Below are 21,840 nucleotides of genomic sequence, written 5' to 3' on the forward strand. Positions count from 1 at the left end.
TTCCTTCTGTCTGGCCTCTCTGTCTTCACACTGGCAGTCTACTTTAAGCACTAGTTACCTCAAGGAGAAAAGAATACTTAATGTTGCTGCTGAATTCTGTGTTCTTTCATTAAGGCTTCTGCAAGATGCAAGTAGGAATTATTTTTCTTTTTCATTGCTCCTTACTTTGTTAAAATGTTGTTTTGGTTTGAATTTGTATGCATGAGTCACTTCAGCATAGTAATTACCGTAATTAGTGGTCAGAAGTCCTGCTATTTGAAAGTGGACTTGCTGGGCAAAGCAGATAAACTATTTTTTAAAAAAAGATTGGGAGGAAAGGAAAAACATGTAGAAGTGGTGCTGCAGTAGTTTTCATCTAGCAACATTCAGAAAAGACCCATTCTTTCTCTTTAAAGAATATATTTTCAATGCTTTTTTGTATTATTTTATTTAGATTTTTAAATTGCTGTCAACATTAACATTATACTGAAAATCTAGTCTTTATCATTGAAAACTTCAATGGTTCTGATTTGTTTCATTAAAAATCTTTTAATTACAAAATCAATTTTAATTCTCTCTAAAGCTGCTTGCAAAATACTACTTCAAAAGTTTGTTTGTTTGTTTGTTTTGCCAAATATATGTGTGTTTCTGTGTGTATTTTGACTCTCTTAAACAGAAAAATGTACACAGTCTCACAACAAAATCAGAGCTTTCTGGTAATTTTAATGTACTTGTGCTTCAGAGAGGCAAAAACTTATACATACTTTGCAACTTAACGCATGTTCTTTTCTGAACAGATTATTGTAATTGAAGTACGTCGGTGGTTCTTTCTGTGTTATCTGTTTTAGAAGTGAAACAGAGAAGATGATTTTTTTTCCAATAATTAAAATCATCATGTTGTCAATATTTAATACTTTCTTAAGAAAATTTGGACCAATCAAGTTGTAATTTTAGTCTTTTGATATACAGTAATAAATATTAGGGGCACTTAAAAATTAGCAGTTTCCACTGTTCCAAAATCTTCTAACAGAACGCTTTTTATTGTCTTGATAGAGAAAAACTTGAAAGGCAGTATGAAAGCAGGCTATCTGAAGTACAAAGAAGAACCATCAAAGCTACTATCTGGAAACAAATTTCAAGAACGGTATTTTGTGTTACGGGAAGGAAACTTGCTTCTTTACAAGGATATGAAGGTACAACAGACAGAAACTCTTCAGCAGTTTAATCATAAGCACTAAAACGTTTTTTTTCATATGGAAATGAGAAGAAAGGTAAACAGGTGAACAGAGTTAAATGGTAACCTTCAAAGTCTGGGGTTGAAGTACAAGTTTTTTATGTTACTAGTTCACAGAGACTTTAGTAAAATGAAATTATGGATGATGCTTATTTAGCTAGTTTAATTATGCATTATTATAAGCTTTAAAAAAGAAATTAAACCAAAGTTTACAAATGCCTATAAACTGCTGTGACTAAGATTTATGAAAACCCTTTGTACTGAGCTGTAGTAGAAGCAATATAGAACTTAAGTGAGCTGCATGCTGGTTTGTTTTCAGATCTCAGAGTCTTTAGAAATTACAAGCAACAGGGGTTTTTTTACTTAAAAATGTCATGATGGAAGAGGTTAGAAAACAGTATCTCTCAATACACTAGCAAAATCTTCCCTTGCCTCCCAGCTACAAAGCTGTCATTAACTTCTCAGTAATGAAGAGGAAATATAAACTTCTCTTGAAATAAAACTTCAGAAAAAAGAGACTTGATGTAATCTCAGTCTTGCAGACACTAGTACTGATGCTTAGATATAGTCAGAATCCCACAGAAGCAAAGTCAGGCATACTTGATAATATGTTGAATTGAGATTTTTTCACAGGAGTTTTCTGTGAAGAATGTTTTCAGATGTATGCAATTTATGTTAAAGTGTAAAACTAAATAACGTATATTGTAAACTGTGCTGTTAGTTTTAGTTTTGCTAATTTCTGGTAAACAATACCTCTTAAAGTTTCAAGTGCTTTTATTCTTGCTGGATGCTGGTTTTGCCCATCCAACAGATATACATAAGCTTGCTGGCCTTCCTAAAATACTCAGGAGAATATATATATATATATATATTTTTTAAGACCAAAGTTTATGGATTAATTGCTAATGTAAGCTAATGCAAAAGAAATATATCTTCTTGTAAGACTGTGGATATACTTTTAATTAGAATGACCCTAGAATGTCAAAAATAGTGATGCATAATTTAGTGCTAAAACTCAAATTGTCACATATGTGAGAGTAAATTAATATTCTCATACAACCTTAATTAGGATCTAGGAAAGAGTTTATGATAGGATTATTGTACTATGTTAAAATTGCTTTTTCAGCCATTCTGATTCATAACGCATTAAATGGTTCCTAAACTCAGGTGGAGTTTTGTACTTAGTGTAAATACTGCATTATTTTTAAATGGCTTTATACCTTTTTTTAAATAAGCAAATGGAAATATCATTCTGACAAAATAGCATATTTCAGTTTATTTTCTTTTGAGAGGTGTTTATCTAGCACCAATAATTTTTGTTCAATTTTAAGTCATATTTAGAAGTGAATAGTAGAAGGGGTTGACATTGCAGATGGAAAATTGTATTTAAAAAGATTGCATGGATTAATTTATGAATTCTCATAACAGTAAATTAAGTTTGTATATGCAAGAGGAGATGAATTCTGCTAAGTGTTTTCTTTTTTTCAAGAGGAATTATCAAAAACTTAAAAGTTTCCATGATATTGTATATTAAATTACAGTACTGTATTAATTGGCTGAAAAAGCTTGCCATTGTAATGCACAGTCATTAAAAGATATGCTCACACACACAAAGAAATGAGGAAGTTCCTTTAGGCGTAATTCTTTGAGAAGCATACTAAATAATGCATTCTGTAGAGGTATCTATTCAGCGTGGCAGTACTCTTGCTTTGAGTTCAGAGGTCAGTCTAGAAGATCAACCATAAAATTGTTGGTTTTGGTTTTGGGTTTTTTTTGGTGATAATGGCCCCTCAGATTCTGGGCAGTGTATCTCTTTTTTCCCCGATATTTGAGTGTTAGAGATTGAATGCTATAGAGAAAGAAATTGAGAATCCAGGTCAGCAAACACTACAGAGCAACTATATGTTGGGATTATAAGATTTGTTAAGTGATTTTTCTAAATTGAAGCCTGAAACACGTGGCCTAAAAGTACTAAATGAATAGTAATTTATTCTGCTGCCTGTTTTAGATTAGTGCATATAAGAATTTTGTTATTTCTTTTCAGTATTTCAGCCTCAAGATGCATTCACTTCACACGCTAATGTGTGCGTGTATCTGTTGTAGGTTGGCTGAATGTATTTGATTTTCTAAGAATCACAGGAGTATTCAGGTTGGAAGGGACCTCAGGATGTCTTGGGTTCAACCTTCTACTCAAAGCAGGGCCAGCTATGGCATCAGACCAGGTTGTTAAGGGATTGATCCTCTCAGGTCTTGAAAACCCTGAAGAATGAAGACTTCACAGCTTATCTTGGCAGGTTCTTCCAGTACTTGACTGTCCTCATGAAAAAAGTTTCTTCTTCCAGTATGAATCTCCCTAGTTTCCATTAGTGCCCATTGTCTGTCATTCTCCTACCATGTACCATATGAAGAGCCTGGCTCCATCTTCTTGGTGACCACCTCATAGGTACTGTGGGAGGCTCCTGTTAGGTGCCCCAAAGCCATCTTTTCTCCAGGCTGAACAAGCCCAGCTCCCTCAGTCTCTCCTTACAGTGCGAGTGCTCCAGGTCCAACCAGCTTGATCAGCCTCCACTGAACTCACTCCAATTCATGGATGTCTTTCCTCTGTTGGAGGGGCCAAAAATGGACACAGGACTCTAAATGCAGTCTCACAAGAGCTGAGGAGAGAGGAATAATCACTCCCTTCAACCTACTGGCTGTGGTCCTCTTAGTAAAGCCCAGGTTGCTCTTGGCCTTCTTTGCTGCCAGGGCACAACGCTGGTTCATGCTCAGCTTGCTGTTCACCAATACTCCAGGTCCTCCTCAGCAGAGCTGCTCCTCAGCCGACCACGCCCTGGAGGGGGCCAGGGAGACCCAGGAACCAGGGGGTTCTTCCTTCCCAGAAGACCTGGCATTTGTCCTTGTTGAATTTCATGACATTCCTGTTGGCCTATTCCTCCAGCCTGTCTGTGTCCCTCTGGAAGGCAGCCCTGCCCTGACATCTATTGACTGGTCCTCTAGGTTGATCTTGCAAACTTGATGATCAAGCACTCCATGGAGTCCCTACAGGTCATTGATAAAGATGTTAAACAGGACAGGTCCCAGGATAGACCCCCTGTGGTACTCCACTCATCACAGGCTTGCAGATAGAGTTTATCTGATTAACTGCTACCCTCTGAGCCTGATCATGCAACCAGTTTTTTATCCATATAAGTGTCCACCCAGTCAAACCATAACATCTCAACCTGCATACAAGAATATTGTGGAAGACCATGGCAAAAGCCTTACTAAAGTTGAAGTGAAAGATATCCTCTGCTCTCCACTCATCCATGAATCCAGTCATTTTATCGTAGAAGTCAATCAGGTTGGTCAAACAGGATTTACCCTGGGTAAATCCATTCTGACTGTTCCTGATCACCGCCTTCTCTTTCACACGCCCAGGAATGTGTGCCAGGAGGACTCACTCCATGATTTTTCAACAGACCAAAATGAAGCTGAGTGGCAGGCGATTCCCCAAATTGTTCTTTTTACCTTTTTTTGGAAGATGGCTGCAACATTTGTCTTTCTCCAGTCATCAGCAACTTCCCCTGATCTCTATGACACTTCAAAGATGAGATCGAGCAGCCTTGTAAGGACATCAGCCAGCTCTTTCAGCACCTTTGGATGCAGCCCGTTTGGTCCCGTGGACTTGCATGGCTCAACTTCTCTCAAGTAATCTCTGATTTGATCCTTCTCTAGTGCTGGTGGTTGTTCTCCTCCTTGAATCGTGTCTGTAAGCACAGAGGCCTAGGAGACCTTGCTGGCATGAAGACTGATGCAAAGACGATCCCAAATACCTCAGCCTCACCTGTGTGTGCTGTTGCTCATCTAGCTGCTCCACTCAGCACTGGGCCTGCATTTTCCTTGTTCAGCCTTTTACTTGTAATGCAGCGGTAGAAGCTCTTCTTGTTGCCCTTGACATCCTTAGCAGGTCTCAACTCCAGCTGAGCTTTGTCTTTCCTAGCACCATATCTATATGTCCAGGCAGTGTTTCTAAATTTCCTACCTCCGCCTCCTGTATGCTGGCTTTTTCTGCACTGGGGCTCTGCCATGAATTCCTTGTTTAGCCAGGTCTCCTGATACGTCTGCTTGTTTCTCTGAGTATCATGAAGCACCATTCTTGCACTTGAAGGGATGCTGTCCTTAAAGACCTGCCAGCTTTCCTGAGCTTCTTTGCCCTTCAGAGCTGCCTCCTCCTATGGGATCACATGTAGCAGTTCCCTGAATAAGCCCAAATCTGCTCTCCTAAAGTCCTGGGTCTGTCCTCTGCTACTTGTATTTCATGGTCATGATGGCTGAAGCTAGCATTGATTATCACATCCCCAACCAATTCTTCCTTGCTTGTGAATATCAGATCCAGCTGTGCATTGCCCCTGGTTAGCCTATCCGGTACCCGTGTCAAGAAGTTATCCCTGACACCCTCTAGAAATCTGCTGGATTGCTTGTGTCCCACCGTGGTGCCTTTCCAGAAGATGTCAGGGAAAGTAAAGCTCTCCCAGAGAACCAGGGTCTGTGATCCAGAGACTTCCTTGAGTTGTTTAAAGACGACTTCATCTGTTTTTTCGTCCTGATTGGGTGATCTGAAACAAACACCATGATGTCCATCTCATAGAAGATCTCCCGACATGTGCCATCCTTCACATAGAGGGCACCCCCCATCTTCCCTGCCTGCCTCTCCTGAAGAGCTTGTATCCATCAATTGCAGCACCCCAGTCATGTGAGCTTTGCCACTGAATCTCTGTTATTCTGACTATGTCGTAATTTTTTGACATTACAGGGAGTTCACGTTCTTCCTAATTAGTCTTCTCTCAGTGATAGTGATTGGCACTCTTTGTTAGTGGGAAAGAAAGATGTAAAAAACATAATGGCCAACAAGAAAAGTAGGRTGTAGCCGATGAAACTGTGGAGACAGTTACAGAGCATTTCCTCTTTTGTATATTCCTGATACAGTAATTAGAATCTTATTTTATTTTCAGGCTAGCAAACCTGAGAAAGTGTTGCCCGTCAATTCCTTGAAGCTTTATCTTGGAGTGAAAAAGAAAATGAAGCCACCAACAAAGTAAGAATAGAAAAGAAAATAAGTTAAATGCTATGTAGCAAGGTACTGTAGTATCTTCATGAAAGAGGAAAATAAAATATTGTGGAACAGGGAAAAGTCAAGAAGCCAACTGGAGTACACTGAATTAAATTACCCTCCATAATATTATTTGTTCTGTTGTTATCTTTAGTTTTGTGTTCCATGTTAACTCCTTTGTGCTAGCAAATTACTTTATTGATTGGCTTTTCTTAATCTTAAGTGTATTATCTCTTGTAGATGTGTTTGTTGCTAGCTCACTTAGTTTTGTGGTATGTGTCCTGCATTTCATTGATGGGCATACCTTCCTTGTACCAAGAAAAAAAAGAGGAAGAGAAAACCAACTAGTTTGTCTTTGGTGACAGTCCCTGTTGTGCAGCAGAGGATTTTCCTTTTTCAGGATCCTTATTATTTTGACTTTTTTCCTTCTAAACGAAGATTACAGTGCCCTTTAGAAAAACAGTGACTATGTCTCTGGACAAGAGAGTGAGAAATGACACTTTTTTCTCAGATGTGTTTCCAGAACTTATTTCAGTCAAAGCTTTAAGACACTGAGATAATGTAGGTAGGATCCTGGCCCAAGGGGATTCTGAGTTGCTTGTAGCCTGTGAGCAGATGTGCTTGTACTTTTCCCTTATAGTTGGCACATCAAAACCCTCAAAAGGTCTCTAAATTTCAGAGCTTAGTTCTGTTAGACAAAGCGTGGTGGTTTTTTGGTTTTGAGAAAGAGTGTTAAACTTGGGAACAAGTAGGTGAGTAGTTTAGAGCAGAAATGTAAGAGTATGTAAACAAGTTTGGATCTTTGCAGGATAGGTTCATTCCTTGAGGTTTACTTTCAGTCTAACGATTTTCAGCATCAGACTTAACACAATCTCCTCTGGATCCCTAGGAGCTGTCTGTGTATCTGTCACCTGAGAGGCTTCGTTGTGCACCTACTCCCTGTTTTCAGCATTTTTTTTTTTTTAATCTCTGTAGACTTATGTGATTCTTTCTGTTTCCAGCACAAGCATGCTCATGCTCCTTCTGTGCCTCCCCCACCACAAAGCTTCTTTATATGAATGTTTCTTCCTGGACACCAACTTAGCAATTTTACTTCCAACAGCTTTCAGAAAGTACAGCCACAGTCAAAACAACACACATAATCAGCCTTCATCTGTAGGGCTTGGCTTTACTCCTTGTCCAGAACAGAACATTCATGAACTGAGTCATCTATGAACAAATGAGTAAAATCCACCATCAAACCCACAGTTTCATTTTTCAATAACCTCCTAGATTTGCAGTACTCATTTAAACTTTTTTTTTTTTTTTTTTTTTTTACTTAAAAGCATTATGTAGCGGTCACCGCAGTTTTAGGAAAATGTTGTCTCTGTCTTGAGTTTCTGGAACTAATTTTTTAATTTTTTTGTTTGTTTCAGCTGGGGTCTTGCAATATTTTTTGAAAAGCACCAGTGGTAGGTAAACATGAAACACATATGATCGGTTTAATTTCAGTGTTCAATGTTTATTTAAATGTTCAATTTCAGCATTTTAAAGAGAGGGTATTTGAAAACTACTGTTTTTTATGTTGTCTGCATGTTTGCTTTTTTCTATGTTTTTCTTAATTAACTAAACAATTATAGATTATATGTTTTGGTAATCTTTTGGGGTTAGGTGTCTGTCCCCTTACTGTGGCCATAAATAGCAAACAATCTTAAAATCTGTAATTCTAAATTTATGAAACCTGTACACATGCTTTAAGTTAAGCACTTGCCTGCCTTCTTTTTGAAGCAGGGTAAAGTGGTAATTTGAGGTATATGTGTATTTTGCTGTCTTTTTATGTAAGCTAGTGTTAAATACAGACAACGTTCACAGATGAATGTAAGCAGTATTTGAACTCATTTAGAAACCTATTCTGTAATATGTCTAGCTGCAACTAGATTTTTTTTWAATTTTTTTTCTTGTTAATTATATATTGTGTTCTAGGCATATATGTTGTGATGGACAGGATGCACAAATGGAGTGGCTGATCAGTATTTTTACTGCACAGGTACTAATCTGGTCAAATATAAAAAATAGAACTTTTCTTGCTGTTATGAAAATGTCATTAGGSAATCATATATATGTATGTGTTATATGTGCGTTATGGATAAAACTGCAATATCATTAAGGCTTTTGGAATACTTGATGTAATAAAACCACAAAAAAATGGTCTCAGCCTATGAAGACTATTGTTCCTAATGATATTTCCACATGAATATGGGAGTAGAAGATCACATTCGAGGATCTTTTTTCTGTTGTGTTGTAGAGAAGCTGGATAAAGAAATACAGCTCACTTCCTTAGCAGCAGTAGACCGCTTTTGGGTGAAATTCTGGCCCTTGACCCAAGGAGTATGTCAGTGTGCCACAATGCCTTGAGTGCTCTTTCTCTGTTAGCTTATCTGGATACTGCATGTGAAATGGCCACGATAGCAGGGTGCTCTGTTTAAGCACACTGAGGAGTGAACTAGCTCTGTCAGGAGTGCTGTGCCAACACAGTTATATTTTTCTGGTATTCGGGTTAGTTTAGCTAACACTGACAACTCATTGTGTTGGACAGATACTATCTCAAGTTAAGTAATCTGCTGCTTGTTACTAGACTGTGAATAAGGTGGATGTAAATTTGAGTGGCAGCCATGTAACACATCCTGGCAAATGGAGTTTAATGTTTGCATGGCAGGATGTGGGGGAGAGAGAGGTGGGAAGTCTGGCAGGAGACTGGAACAGAGTTTAAGTTTTTAAAAGGATTCTGTGTTTGTGTCAGATTTTTCCCATAACGTTCAAGGAACTTTGGGGAATATTGCTGTGAATACACATCACTAGATTTATGATTACCTGTGAGCTTTACATATTACATAAAGTGAACTAGACACAGGACTGTTGCACTACATACTTCACAGAGGCTTTCTAAAAGAGGATCTGTCTTTCTGACCTTTGTCGATAGTAGTACTAGAAGTACACTGTATGCCTTATAAGTAAGACTTCCAAAATTTTGTCTTATTCTGCTCCCTTAACTGAAGGAGCTATTGTGGTTTCTATGGAAACAGCCACCGGTCCTGGCATCCATCTCATGGCCATAACATGAGCAGTGTCACAACAAATTGGCTCAGAGGTTATTGATATAGGCTACTAGGAAATAACTCATACAAGCTTAGTAACTCTGTTGAAATCCTTTTGACGTAAAATCACAAGAAAGGCAATTTATTAGGATTCTGATCAAGTAGTGCGGTATGTAGAGTGTTCCTCTGATAATATAGATCAAAAACAGAGAGACACTGCTCACTGTTCAGGAGATTTTTATAACAAAAAAAAATCATTTAATGTGCATTTTTTTAACTTTGCAATGACTTAATACTATTTTCTTTGACAACTTCATTCTCATGAGGCCAATGAATCAACAGTACTAATGAACTGTGTTGAGAGGGTGGCTTTTTTGGTTATCAATATTCTGGACATCAGCGGAAGTTGTCAGTCTGTGAATTACTTGTGAGATTAAATGCTAATGAAGCAAAATCGGTGTATTGCTCTATGACAGTATTATTTGCAATGAAAATCTGTCCTTGAGAATGCAGTGACTCATGTTGTTAAAGCTTACTGTAAGATCTCCAAATCTTTTGCATCACACAGTAGTAGCAGGCAATTATCATCAAATTATCCCCTTTCTAAACCAGAAAAAAAAAATGTCAGCTGAGGTTGTTTCTAGTTAGTATTTTAGAATCGAGGCTATCTTTAGGGAAGATAGCTTATCTTCTACCTTATTCATTATCATAGTATCTGAACACCTTTGTGTTAGAGAGACTGCAGGCAGCATATTTTCTTTATGTTGATGGAGTTACTGGACTTAGATTGCAAAGAGAAAAATACTATAAAGTAAGTTTTGAAGTATTAAGACATTTACATTAAATGATCCAGTGCAATTAGGAGGGAGAGAAATCTATGTTACTGTGCTCTTCAGAGCTCCAGCAGAGTAAGATTTTATTAGTAAATAGTATCAGTAAGATACTATTATTTTCTTTTTTCCCATTATCTGATAATGTTTACTCCCATAGTGTAAGTTCTGCAGAGAGTATAAATAGCAAAGCTTAGGTCCTGCTGTAATCTAACACTTTTGTTACACAAAATCAAGTTATCCCAGAGGTTATTCATCTTGTACTTTAAATACTAAGATGATTCTAAGAAGAACTATTGTTTCTTCCACTTTTATGCAAAATCATTCCACAGAGTACAGCTAAAACCTGATTCTTGAATTCTATAATGCAGTTCTGCACAAAATCACTTAATAGCATACAGCTGGAAGTAATTAATTGATATGAAGATGGACACAATTATATATGGTCTCTTCCAATTCCAGTGCCTCTGATCAGCTAGAGAGAGGCACAGCATATTACCATGAGGTGCAGTTGTGCAGATAGGTCAAAACTATGAATAAATACATTTATTATGTGGCCTAATATGTTGCTGGTATTTCTGATGTATTTTCCAGAGTTCTATTTTAAGAAATGTTACAGACACAAAAGGGAAATCAGGCTACTTAACTGACAGGGATAGTCTCCCTAAGCTTACTGAAAATTCATGGAGGCAGGTTCCTTCAGGGCCTAACTTACAGGTCCTCAATCACTTTCTGAATCACATTTGTTTACAATAGAAAAGTCTAGCCTTCCATATTGGGCACCTAAATTGCAGTTATTCTCTTCATCAAAAATAGCAAAGAAGCATCTTCTGCCGTTGGTTCTATTGTGCAGTATGTGGATATAAAAAGATTTTGTGTTCATATCTGAAAGTTTCAAAATGATGTGGAAGATGTCCTGAGTCCTTGAAGTACGCTAAACTTTTGGTAGAGTAGGTAGATAAAAGTGGTAAAAGAAAGAGGCATGGCTAAATCCATTCCAATGCTTTGAAAACCTCAGCTGTATTTGTTATAACTAGCTTGGGGGGGGGGGAGGGGTCAAAAAGGCATCACTGTGTATTTAGCTATTTCTGTGCACAAAACTCATGTGCTAACTCCATGAATAATGTGATATCTTGGTCCATAATAAATTGCTTTTGGTTGGCAAGAGCCCCTCTCTCAGATAAGACATTCCTAATGTTTCACTGTGATGAAAAATGAACGTTTTTAACATTCATTGGGGAAAAGTCTTACAACGGACTTGTACCATACCCTGGTCAGCACCATCTGTTGGAATTTTTTACCCCATAAAGATGTGAATCTATGAAATACTTTCTCTGCTATGCAGTTGAGGCTTCCAGTTTCTAGACTGCTATTCTAAGTCAATAATGACAGAATCACACTCATTCTAGTGGCTTTCTAATAGCACTGTTTTAACAGGTAGACCATCTGCAGGTATAGTCACAGATCCATAACTGTATTTTGTTTACAGTCTTGAAGAGATAACATCTTAATTCATGGATGTGGAGGGTCAAATACCAAAAAAGTAATTTTAAAAAAGGAACAATGAAGACCCTGACACCAGTGAAAAGAAATCTATTAGAGATTTGGACAGTTTCTTCTTGGAAAGATCAGATAATTTCTTACTTGTTAAAAATAATGCAAAGTAGTAGTATTTTGTTAATACTAACCCAAATCATTCCCAGCTTTCATTAGGGTTACTTTGCAGCAGTTCTAGCTAGCCAGTTTTCTTTTGAGTTATGCTGTTTTATCTCCGTGCACTCATCTCCAAGCTTTAGAAACTATTCCTACATAGATGTCATACATCCTCTTTGACTCATAGAATTTCATGTTGGAGCTTTTTCAGAAAAATCTCTTGCACTGCCTTGTCCTCAGAACTGTCTTTCTGGTTATCATTAGCTTCACCAGAGGAGCTGGGGAGCTTCAAGCACATATGCTCCAGTCTCTGTGTGTGAAAGTCTGCATGGTCTGCTGGTGAAAGTTCATTCTAGGTCCTTCCCAGGGAGAGGTTTTAGCATTTTATTTGGAACGTTCAGTTATTGATTTTTCTTCCGTCCTTTACCAAGCCCTCCTCTACCAATCATGTTTTCACTCAGGCTGAAGTTGCACACTTTGGTGTTCTCCCCAAAACAGACCTGTTTCAGTAGAGCCAAAGCAAAAGCTGTTATTGTAGCCAGATCTGTTGGTTTGTAGGTTGTATTTGTTGGGCATTCAGAAGGTCATTCCATTCTGGATAACACATGTTGTTATTGTAGGATAAGCAATAAGTATTTTCTCCTAAATTGTGATTGTAAGTGTTGAAGTACTTGTTTGCAAATTGGGTTAGTTGTTACTTCATTTCAGAAACTTTTGCTGGGACTCCTGAAAGTGTACTTACCTAGAATTTAGAAACTGTGAATCAAATGGATGCATTTTTCTTGTCTGATGACATTTTATGTTCCTAGTAGATAATTACTTTGATACATAGTATGGAGAGAAGATGTTTAATGCATGACAATTGTACGGAATCTTTTCAGTTCTGTTCACTCAGTATTGTGCAGCACTTATGAAATTTTAACATAATTTTAAGACTTTAGTCTTCCTCCCCCTTCTTTCTCATAAAAGGCAGACAAAGTGCGGTATGGTAGACAGCTTTACCAAGGTTAGTTTGAAATTGCATGCCAAAAATGATGATTTTTTTTTTTCTTTTTCAGTATGCAGATATATGGCCACCTGCTGGAAAAGCAAGAAAACAGTCTATAACTAAAAGTCCAAAGATTGGAGGTTTACCACTAATTCCCATTCAACAGGAGAAGAACACTTGTAAAATTGGAGCGAGTACAGAGGTAAATGGGGTTTAAACTTGTTGTGGAACTTCTAACTACAATGCTGTACTTTGAAGTGGTCCAGGAATAATGAACTCTCTAGAGCTAGACAAATGTAAAATGTTGATGCTTATATTGTCAATTCCATTGACAATTCCGTTGTTTTTCCGTTAAAAGGATAGTTAGGACAATTTAATGTAAAAAGCATTGTGACCTAGTCTTGTGTCAGCTTCTTGGTTGCTCAGTAAACTCATGGTGGATTGTTTTTTTTGTTTTTTTTGTTTTGTTTTGTTTTGAGCAAGAACTGCTCATTAGACATAAATAGGACTTAAACAGAAATATATTGCACATTATTACAGTTTTATTTTAATAGTCCTTGAATAAGTCCTTGAATTATTTTATTTATTATTACTTATTTTAATAAGTCCTTGAATACTGTCCTGCATGTGTATTTCACCATATCTTTTCTTATTGCCAGAATAACCATGCAGTTTTAGTTACATACCCTGTATGTAATGGGAAAGCTCAGATGAAACTAACTGCTGTACTTTTAAGTTGTAGTATTATTAGTCTCAAAGAAGAGCATGGTTGGGGTTTAGTTACTACTCTTTGCAGAATGTCTGAGAGTGACTTCAGTGTCACTACACTACTTGTGCTAATGATAAGTTTCAATTTTAGCATCTTAAACTAAGATGAATTCCTGGCACCCACACAGAGATATAGATGCCTGTGGTGAGGCGTAATTTGCCTTACTTCCAGCTGAAAAAAAATAGTGGTAGTTAAAGCACTGATCTGTTTGGAGAAAACTAGTGATAACTAATCTGATGGCAACAGAGAATGAGTGTTGAAAAAAACGTTTTGGACCTTTGACTGTATACAGTATTATTTGTTGCATGTTTCAGTAGGTTTGAAAGGGATGTAGATGACAAGGGATGTATTATCATCGTTTACGGAGACAGCGGTTGAGGCACAGATGGGTGAAGCTCACTCAGTCCTGTAGCAAACCAAAAGCAAAGCTTGAAGTAGTGCTCTATCTACAAGACAGCTCCATCTTTCTGTCTGTTTTTGTTACGCTTTCTACAGGCATTTCTGCTCCGCCTTATTAAAGCAATATAATATACTGTGAATGCAATTAAAGTTTTCCTTTTTTGTTTAATTTGTCCTGTCATTTTAAGTTTTTCCTCAAAAAATACTTTTACARCTCTTTAAGTTTCTTTTAATGTTTACGTTTTTAAATTTTTTTTTAATGAAGGGAAATCATAGGCTGTGACACTAAAAAAATTTCACAGCTTTCAGTATGGTTTTTACTTGTCCTTTCTGCTTGATTCTGGAGGTACAATTGAGATCTGTTGTATGCTCTTTGAGACAGGTACAAATTCAGAGCTTCTTGGATAAAGATTTTGTTGGACTTTGAGCTTCATAATTTAAAATCCTTAATATCTTTATGTACTAGCAAGGATTTCTGATTTTTACTGATGGTGTTGCTGTGCTACATTATCAAGGACTCTAATGTTTAGTACAGTGCAATTCAGAGATAGTCTGCATTTAATCTTGAAAGTAGAAAATCGGTCTTCACTATTATTTATGCCATGACTAGATCTTGACAAGACTTATGCAAAGGATATTTACATACTTTGGGAATTTTGAGACCAAATTATATAGTGGAAAATATAAATTAACACTTATTTACATGGAAAGTCAGAATTGGAATGAATAGTAAAAGACTGGTAGGAAGTAAGTACATGGCATAACTCAGTCAGGAGAAACGTTACACAGCAGTGTGACCAATAGAGGAGTTTAGTATCTGTGCTAAAAAAGCTGTAGATTTTTCTTTTTGCATTGATGTTTATTAAAAGTAGTTTTATTGTCTGCTAACAAAATAAACATGTAATAAAGTTTTAAATCACTTGTATATAAGAAACCTCCTAAAAACAAATAGAATGGACAGGTTTCCGTTATTTCTGCACCATTCATTACATACGTGAAAAGAAGTGCATTTAAAATATGTATATTTCCCATATAGAATCATTTAACTAAATTAGAAATACACTGCTGTATATTTGCACTAAGTCTATACAACTTTGTTTTAAAATACAGGAAGACTGAGGTATAAGGAAAAACTTCTCCTTTCTTTAAAGCCATGATCAAATACCACACTGAATTTTAATAGATTATACCTGTGTAGCGTGTTGAAGGAAACAGGATGTCTTAGGAATAGTGAAAGAGGTGAATAGATTTGTTCTATATTTTTTTGCTGGTGATGTACAGAAGAAGGAAAAAATGCAGTTGGATATACAAATTATTATCAATTTATTTACCCATTATTTGCTTAAGGGACTGAAGAGGCAAAACAGTTTCTCTTTACATGAAATTGTTGCTTTTTGTGTTAGGGATTATTGGGAGAAAAGTATGGAGTCTGGCAGTATAATTTATAGAGTATTTTTGTATAAAAAGATGGGCAGGGGATCACATATTATTAAGAAATAATATTATTAGGAAATTGGATATGGCAGTGTTTTTTCGCACATCATCTTGACATGCTATTCATAAGGAAAGGTACTACTGTAACTGTTCTACTATCTTCTACTTACTTCAGTTCAATTTGAAAAACARGATTTGACTCCATCAATTGAATATTTTCTCAGTATATACTGAATGTACTTAAAAAGTTCCAAATGTTGAGTAGTAGTCTGTGTTAAGGGAATACATGCCAATATACTAGACTATTTCAGAAAAGGAGGCATCCTTTAAATTTCAGTGTTGTATTTGATCTGTTCCTATTTTCATTTAAAAGAAACTTTCCTGGGAAAAACCCAGGAGGGAAAAAAAAGGGCTCTTGCTATACGCTGTTTAGCAGAACTATATTGATTTTGGAAGTGTAGTCAGAATTCTTCTTCTCAGAAGATGCAGAATTGAAATGTGATGTACAAAATGCTGTAAATAAAGTTTATTGCTTGAGAGTGAATTTAAAGACTAACATAGATTAGAGTGTGTTCTTGCTTTTTTTTTTTTAAGGGACTAAATAACAAATATTTTGTTAATGTTTTATATTAATGAATTTAAATGTCACGTGTTGTGTGTATGTTAACTTAGATAGTAACTTCTATTAATTGAGCATGAGTCACTGATCAGTGATGATCTCACACTTACCGTCTTCATGCAAGTTTAAGGAAATTATTTGAAATGGAAAATGATACCTTTTCCAAAGATTAGGCAGAACAGACCTCCCCCAAATCAAGAGTCATTAGGACAGTTCCTAAGTTAAAATTGATGTGATTTACATGGTCTGAATGCTTGCGTTTATTGCTTTTATTATCGAATAAATCCTAGTTCAAGTGAAATGTCAAGATACTGTGTAAGTTAGACTTTGCTCTATAGCTTAGATCTCTTTGATGGAAACTCATTTGATATTTTATTAGTTACTGTGTAGGAAGGAAAATAATTTGCTGCATCAACACTTACTTTTGCACTGGGCTTACGTTTGCTGACCTCATGAAGAAATCAATGTCACTTTAAAACAAAATCATAAAGGAATTACTGTATTATGTCTGTTCAGAATGTGTGACAGTAGGCAGGTCACTCCACTTGTGGAAGAACCCTGTCATTCTAGAGGAAAATGAGGTTTTGGAATTTTTTCTTTTATATATAACATCTTTGTTGACTACTGGAAAGCACTCAAAGCTGACGGGGCTCCTGGGTTCTCTCTTTTGCATTCTTGTGTGGCATTCTTGTGGTGTTCAGTTGGGAGTCATTTACCCATAGCATATGAGCAAATCATCTCATGCAATCTTGATACCTCATACATGCTAAAGCAAATGTGAAATATATTCAAACCTTCTTTTAGGAAGAGAGGAGCTAGTTTAGATATCTACATGAGTTTTCTACTCAGATCAGGAGTGCGCTTTAGAAGCAAATTTTCCAATAGTTGCCATAACTACTTCGTATTACGAGGTGATCTTGGAGCACGTGAACTTGGATTTCTTTCAGATGAAACTGAACTGGAAGTTGTTCTCCAGGACTATATCTAATGCACACAAATAAGCATTCAGTCATTCAGTCTATGGGAGAAGCCTAAAGTTAGTCTAAAGTGTATTTAAAAACAAAAAATGAAATGGGTATAGTGTAGATGTCAGGTCCTCAGTACTCTTTCACTGTGCGGATGTGCTTCTAATGGGCCACGCTACTTGCTAATCTAGAAGTAGCTGTTGATTTACCTTTCATTTCCTACACCCTAAGAATTTGAAAACAGACACCAATATGGAACAGTTGTATTGCCATCAGCTTGTTTTAGCTGAGTTCTCAGTATGTTACTTAAAATTGGTAGGCATAGTTTGAAAAAGCAGACAAAGTCTTTCTAATTTACYGGGCAGCACTGAGCAGCTGCTGAGAATGTTTGTATGTATAGTGTAAAATTGCATTTTGTATATTCATCTAGCTCAGACATTAAGTAATCAAAATGGCAACATTATCAGTTTTGTTTGTCTGACTTAGAGTTCCGTAAAGTTGTGAAGACTACGTGATCTGCTGTGTTTTGTCACTGTAAAAAGTTAAAATTTAATCTACCATGATAGGATGAAAAATCAAATTGTGAATATCTGGAAATGAATGTCTTCAATTCATTCACTGTCATGGTGCACTTAATTTGTAAATTTATGTAATTTTCAGAAGTATCACTAATCAAGCAAATATGCTTACTAAATCATAATAGCACAAATTGTGGGAATTTAGAACTATTAACTGTGGTATCCCAGCTCTTTAGTAAAATTGATTCTTCAATTAAACTGTTATGTGAAACTAATAAGCAAAAATTGCAATCTAAATATTATTGAATATTGTGTTAATTTGAATGATCTTATTTCTCTTTGCTTGTTTGCTCAGAATATAGAATTGGAATCTGGGAAACCAAGACTTGTTGAGCATCATGAAGATGACTCACTGGAAGAAAAAAAAAACTTGAAAGAAAAAGCATCTRTTGTGGCACAGTGTTTGGAACGCAAGGAAGATGAAGTGCGAAATCAAGCAAAAAAACATCGGAGCTTGATCTGTGTGGAGGACATAGGTGTAGGCAGGACTGAGCAACGCCAAAGCCCACATAAGGAAGCAAAGGCACTGAAGAAAAATAAGAACAAAACAAACAAGACTACTTCGGATATGGATAACAAATTGCCATCAAATGTGATTCAGGAACTAAACACGGTGCTGCAGAAAAACAGAGCACTTCATGATGAAACCTCCAGCTGATTTAAGTTAAAAAAAAATATATATATATATATATTTTTATATATATATATATGCAAAAAGTAGTCTTTTTTGAAATGTACAGTTTGTACAGTGACAGAGGAAGTATAATTTGTTTACATGCAGCTGTTGATTTTGTATATGCTTATGCCACATTATAATTTAAGACTGAACTGAGAGAACAGATTATGTAACAGTCCAGAAATTTGGAAGTTTTTGCTGTTCTGTGCAATGGCACCAGGGTTTTGTCCATCATTTTTTAATGCAGATTTTAAGTTAGATGTAAGAACTGTAAGCACTAGTAAAAGCTCTTGCTCTGTTTATATTCTGTACCGTCTTGTAAGTACTGGAGAAATATTTTTGGAAGGAAGAAGAGAGACACACTGAAATTCATAGCACTGGTCTGCAACATTTTTAATTGCCTAACACTATACAGAAATAAGTAGCTTATCTGCTTTGAAGGGTAATTTTTACATGTAATTTTTTCTGTATTTAGGAATAAAATGAGTGTCTTTTTCCGTAGATTTGTCCTCTGACAGATTGGCCTGTGAAAGAATCAAAAACAGGAGGAATGTAGTAGATGAGACAATGTATTAATTCTTCTTACTCAGAACTGTGTCTAGATGGTGTACATCTGATTATGGCATCTAAATAATGCAAAAATACTGAGGGTAGCAAAAAGAATTCTTCCGAGCAACTTCATTTAATTTAATGCATATATGAATTTGAAGGATAGCATCATCTCTTTGCTCAACAGATTGAAGTAATTTTATAAAAAGGAACTGGGTAGCTCAGAAGGCAGACTTTTCCATCAGCAGGTCAGTGTTTGGATGTGGCTTGCTTAGTGCTGACAAAGTTGCTGCTATCTGATGAATATTTAATAGTCCCGTGAGAAAAAATAAATTTCCTCAGGAAGAATGGTCCCCACACAAATACATCCATCAAGTTAACTCAGTTAAGAAATGCCAATTACTAAGTGTGCGAGGAGATTAACCTCTCCTTTTATCAATAGGACAAGGTTGAACAATATGGTGCTTGCAGGGACTATGAAATGCCTGTGCTACTGCTATAATTCTTTGGAGCGTAAAGAGAGGTCGCACGGCTGAGACAACAGCCCTCGATTGCCTCGTGCTTGTGCTCTCTGAGTGTGTAGGTGAGCAGTTTCAGCAAGCACGTGGTGTGTTACCCTGCAGCTACTTGCTTGGGTTTTTAAGCCGAGAGTTCCTTAAACTTAAAGATGAGAATCAGTCACTTAAAAAAAAAAAACAAAAAAAGGCTATGTGAGCAATGAAATTAAGCTTGGTTTTCTTTGGTTGTTTTGTGGATCTCACCTTTGCTCGTCCCATGGGATTTCCTCCTTCCTCTCTCACAGCGTATCCCAGGTTTTTTACTTTGTGCTGTTAACAGCTGGATAGGCAAAAGGCAGCACTGTGCTGGGCTCTTCTTCCCAAGTGAGGTGGGTGCTGGCTGGTCAGGCAGCAGGACAGAGCTACTGAGGTCGCCCTGCCACGTTTCCTCAGCGGAGGCACGAATAGCAGCATTTGCTTTCTTTTTGCTGTCCCTTTTGTGGTCCGATTAGCCACTCTGCCACTGATTTTTTTTGTTTGTTTTGTTCTTTTGTGACTGTTTAAGAGCTTACTGGCACCTCTAGTCATCTGTCAAATTTGAATGAAATTGTCCAAACCTGTTAGGCTGGAACAAAAAAATTCATCTTGTTTCCTTGGAAATTGTTTTAAATAGTCCTTAATATTTCAGAGGAAAATTTCAATTTAATCAACGTCAATGACATTTGATTTTATTAAAAGACATTCTTGAAAATGCTTTATATTGCTGCTGAATTTCTTCCCACATAGAAGCAGTATTCTCACTCATCCCCTCTCCTATTTCTGGTAGTCACAGATGTGTAACACTTCCCAAATCAGTTACTTCCGTTCTTGGTTGCACTGAGCGACTTCATTGGGAAAAAGTTTGTTTGGTTGAACAAATTACACATTTACATCAAATAATGTATCTGGCAGCTTTGCTAGGATGTAGAGGGAAAGTGAGAGCAAAACCAAATGCTTTATAGTGTTTCAGATTTATTCTTCTGGAATGTAGCACTGGCAAAGTAAGTTTTGTCTTTCACACTTTGCACTTATCACATTTGACCAGTTGTTAAATCTGAAACAAGCTTGTACATTTTTATTTTCCCAGTGCACTATTGATTGTTTTGTTACTCTTAATTTGTAATTGAGCCTCTTCTAATCATTGAGACCCTGGCTCAAGGAAGCATGTAAGCCTGAATTTAAATTGTATTGACTAAAGCTAGTGCTTAATGTTAATAAGCGCATTCTTAAATGCTGGATTGAATCAGGACCTAATGCCACTGGGAAAAGTTACTTTACTTTCTGTCTGAGGCTGGACCTGAATGTACGTTTACACTTCGACATTTATTTGCAAATATTTTTCAGTATTGAGTCATGGTTGCTGTATTGTTCATCTTTTTATTGGGTTGTTAAAAATGGCATTCACCTCACTGCTGAAAGCCTGCTGCATCATTTAAGCCCTACACTAATGGAATAAATGGAGCAATGGGAGGGTTTTGTGCATTGGAGTGAATATGTCAACGTAGAAAATGTTTTGTGTATTTGTATTGCACCTACGGACTACAAAAAGACTACTTCTATTTCAAAAGCAGATCACAAATACAGTATCTGTGTGGCTGCTGTTAAAGGACCCTAAAATCAAGGGGAAAAGATTATTTACTAAAATATGTTTAAATGATTGCTTTTCAATAAAAGTTACACTGTCTTTAAAGCTGTTGAATCCTCAGTGAAAATACTGTTTTAATGTTTTCTACATGCATTTGGTTTTGTATGTGTATATACATACACATTCACATTATATATGTGTATGTGTGTATTCGGTTATGTGCACGTACATAGAGAGACAGTGAATGGCGACAGTGTTAACTTATAGAAAACTTCTATGGGAAAATTGGAATTTGTAATGAATCATTTTGAATAGGAATCGGAGATTTGTGCCACTTACCTGATAAATCACTGTTGCACTACACATTTCAGACTGATTTAAGACCTGAAGAATAAATGTGGTGTTTGCTGCAATACCTTAATGGCTGCTGATCTTTTATTGTTCCTGTGCCATGCTGTGGAACGGTAAAGGAAGTGTAATTTTCAGAGAATAAATGGTAATTCTTTGAATAAATGCTATTTCTCTAAACTCGGTGATGGCATTTCTTCAGAAAATAAGTCAATAAAAATAATAATAATAAAAAAGGTTTCTTTGTGTCTTTCCATAGTAAAGCTATTGAATAGCCTGGGAAGTATTTATTTTCTCATCTGCAAAATGAAGTTAAATGAGGTATGAATATGGTTGTATGCTTGGGTTGTAACAGTGGGAAGACTAGGATTAAAATCTCGGTAAATCTCAGGTCCATCATTACTTTGTTAGACTCCTGCAGTCATCATAGGTGTAAAGCTGACATGTAAGAATAACTTATACTAATTGTTTTAATGTAATATCTGTTTTCTGTATTTTTACACATTTATTGGGATGGAGGAGGGAATAACTTTTT

At 36.4% G+C, this 21,840-nt stretch overlaps 1 protein-coding gene across 2 annotated transcripts in view; it reads left to right on the top strand.

The window, feature by feature from the left end:
* The window catches only part of ARAP2 (ArfGAP with RhoGAP domain, ankyrin repeat and PH domain 2), a 131,098-nt gene extending 109,584 nt beyond the window's left edge, over positions 1-21,514 (top strand). For both annotated transcript variants that reach the window (XM_026079888.1, XM_026079889.1), the window contains exons 28-33: positions 1,033-1,172; positions 6,205-6,287; positions 7,718-7,753; positions 8,265-8,328; positions 12,918-13,049; positions 17,907-21,514. In XM_026079888.1, the coding sequence (XP_025935673.1) occupies positions 1,033-1,172; positions 6,205-6,287; positions 7,718-7,753; positions 8,265-8,328; positions 12,918-13,049; positions 17,907-18,269 (818 nt within the window). In that variant the 3' untranslated portion in view covers positions 18,270-21,514. The remainder of the gene's footprint in view (positions 1-1,032; positions 1,173-6,204; positions 6,288-7,717; positions 7,754-8,264; positions 8,329-12,917; positions 13,050-17,906) is intronic.
* The last annotated feature ends 326 nt before the right edge of the window (positions 21,515-21,840 follow it).

The sequence above is a fragment of the Apteryx rowi genome, unplaced genomic scaffold (assembly GCF_003343035.1).
Source record: "Apteryx rowi isolate R43461 unplaced genomic scaffold, aptRow1 scaffold_501, whole genome shotgun sequence".
NCBI classification, from domain to species: Eukaryota; Metazoa; Chordata; class Aves; order Apterygiformes; family Apterygidae; genus Apteryx; species Apteryx rowi.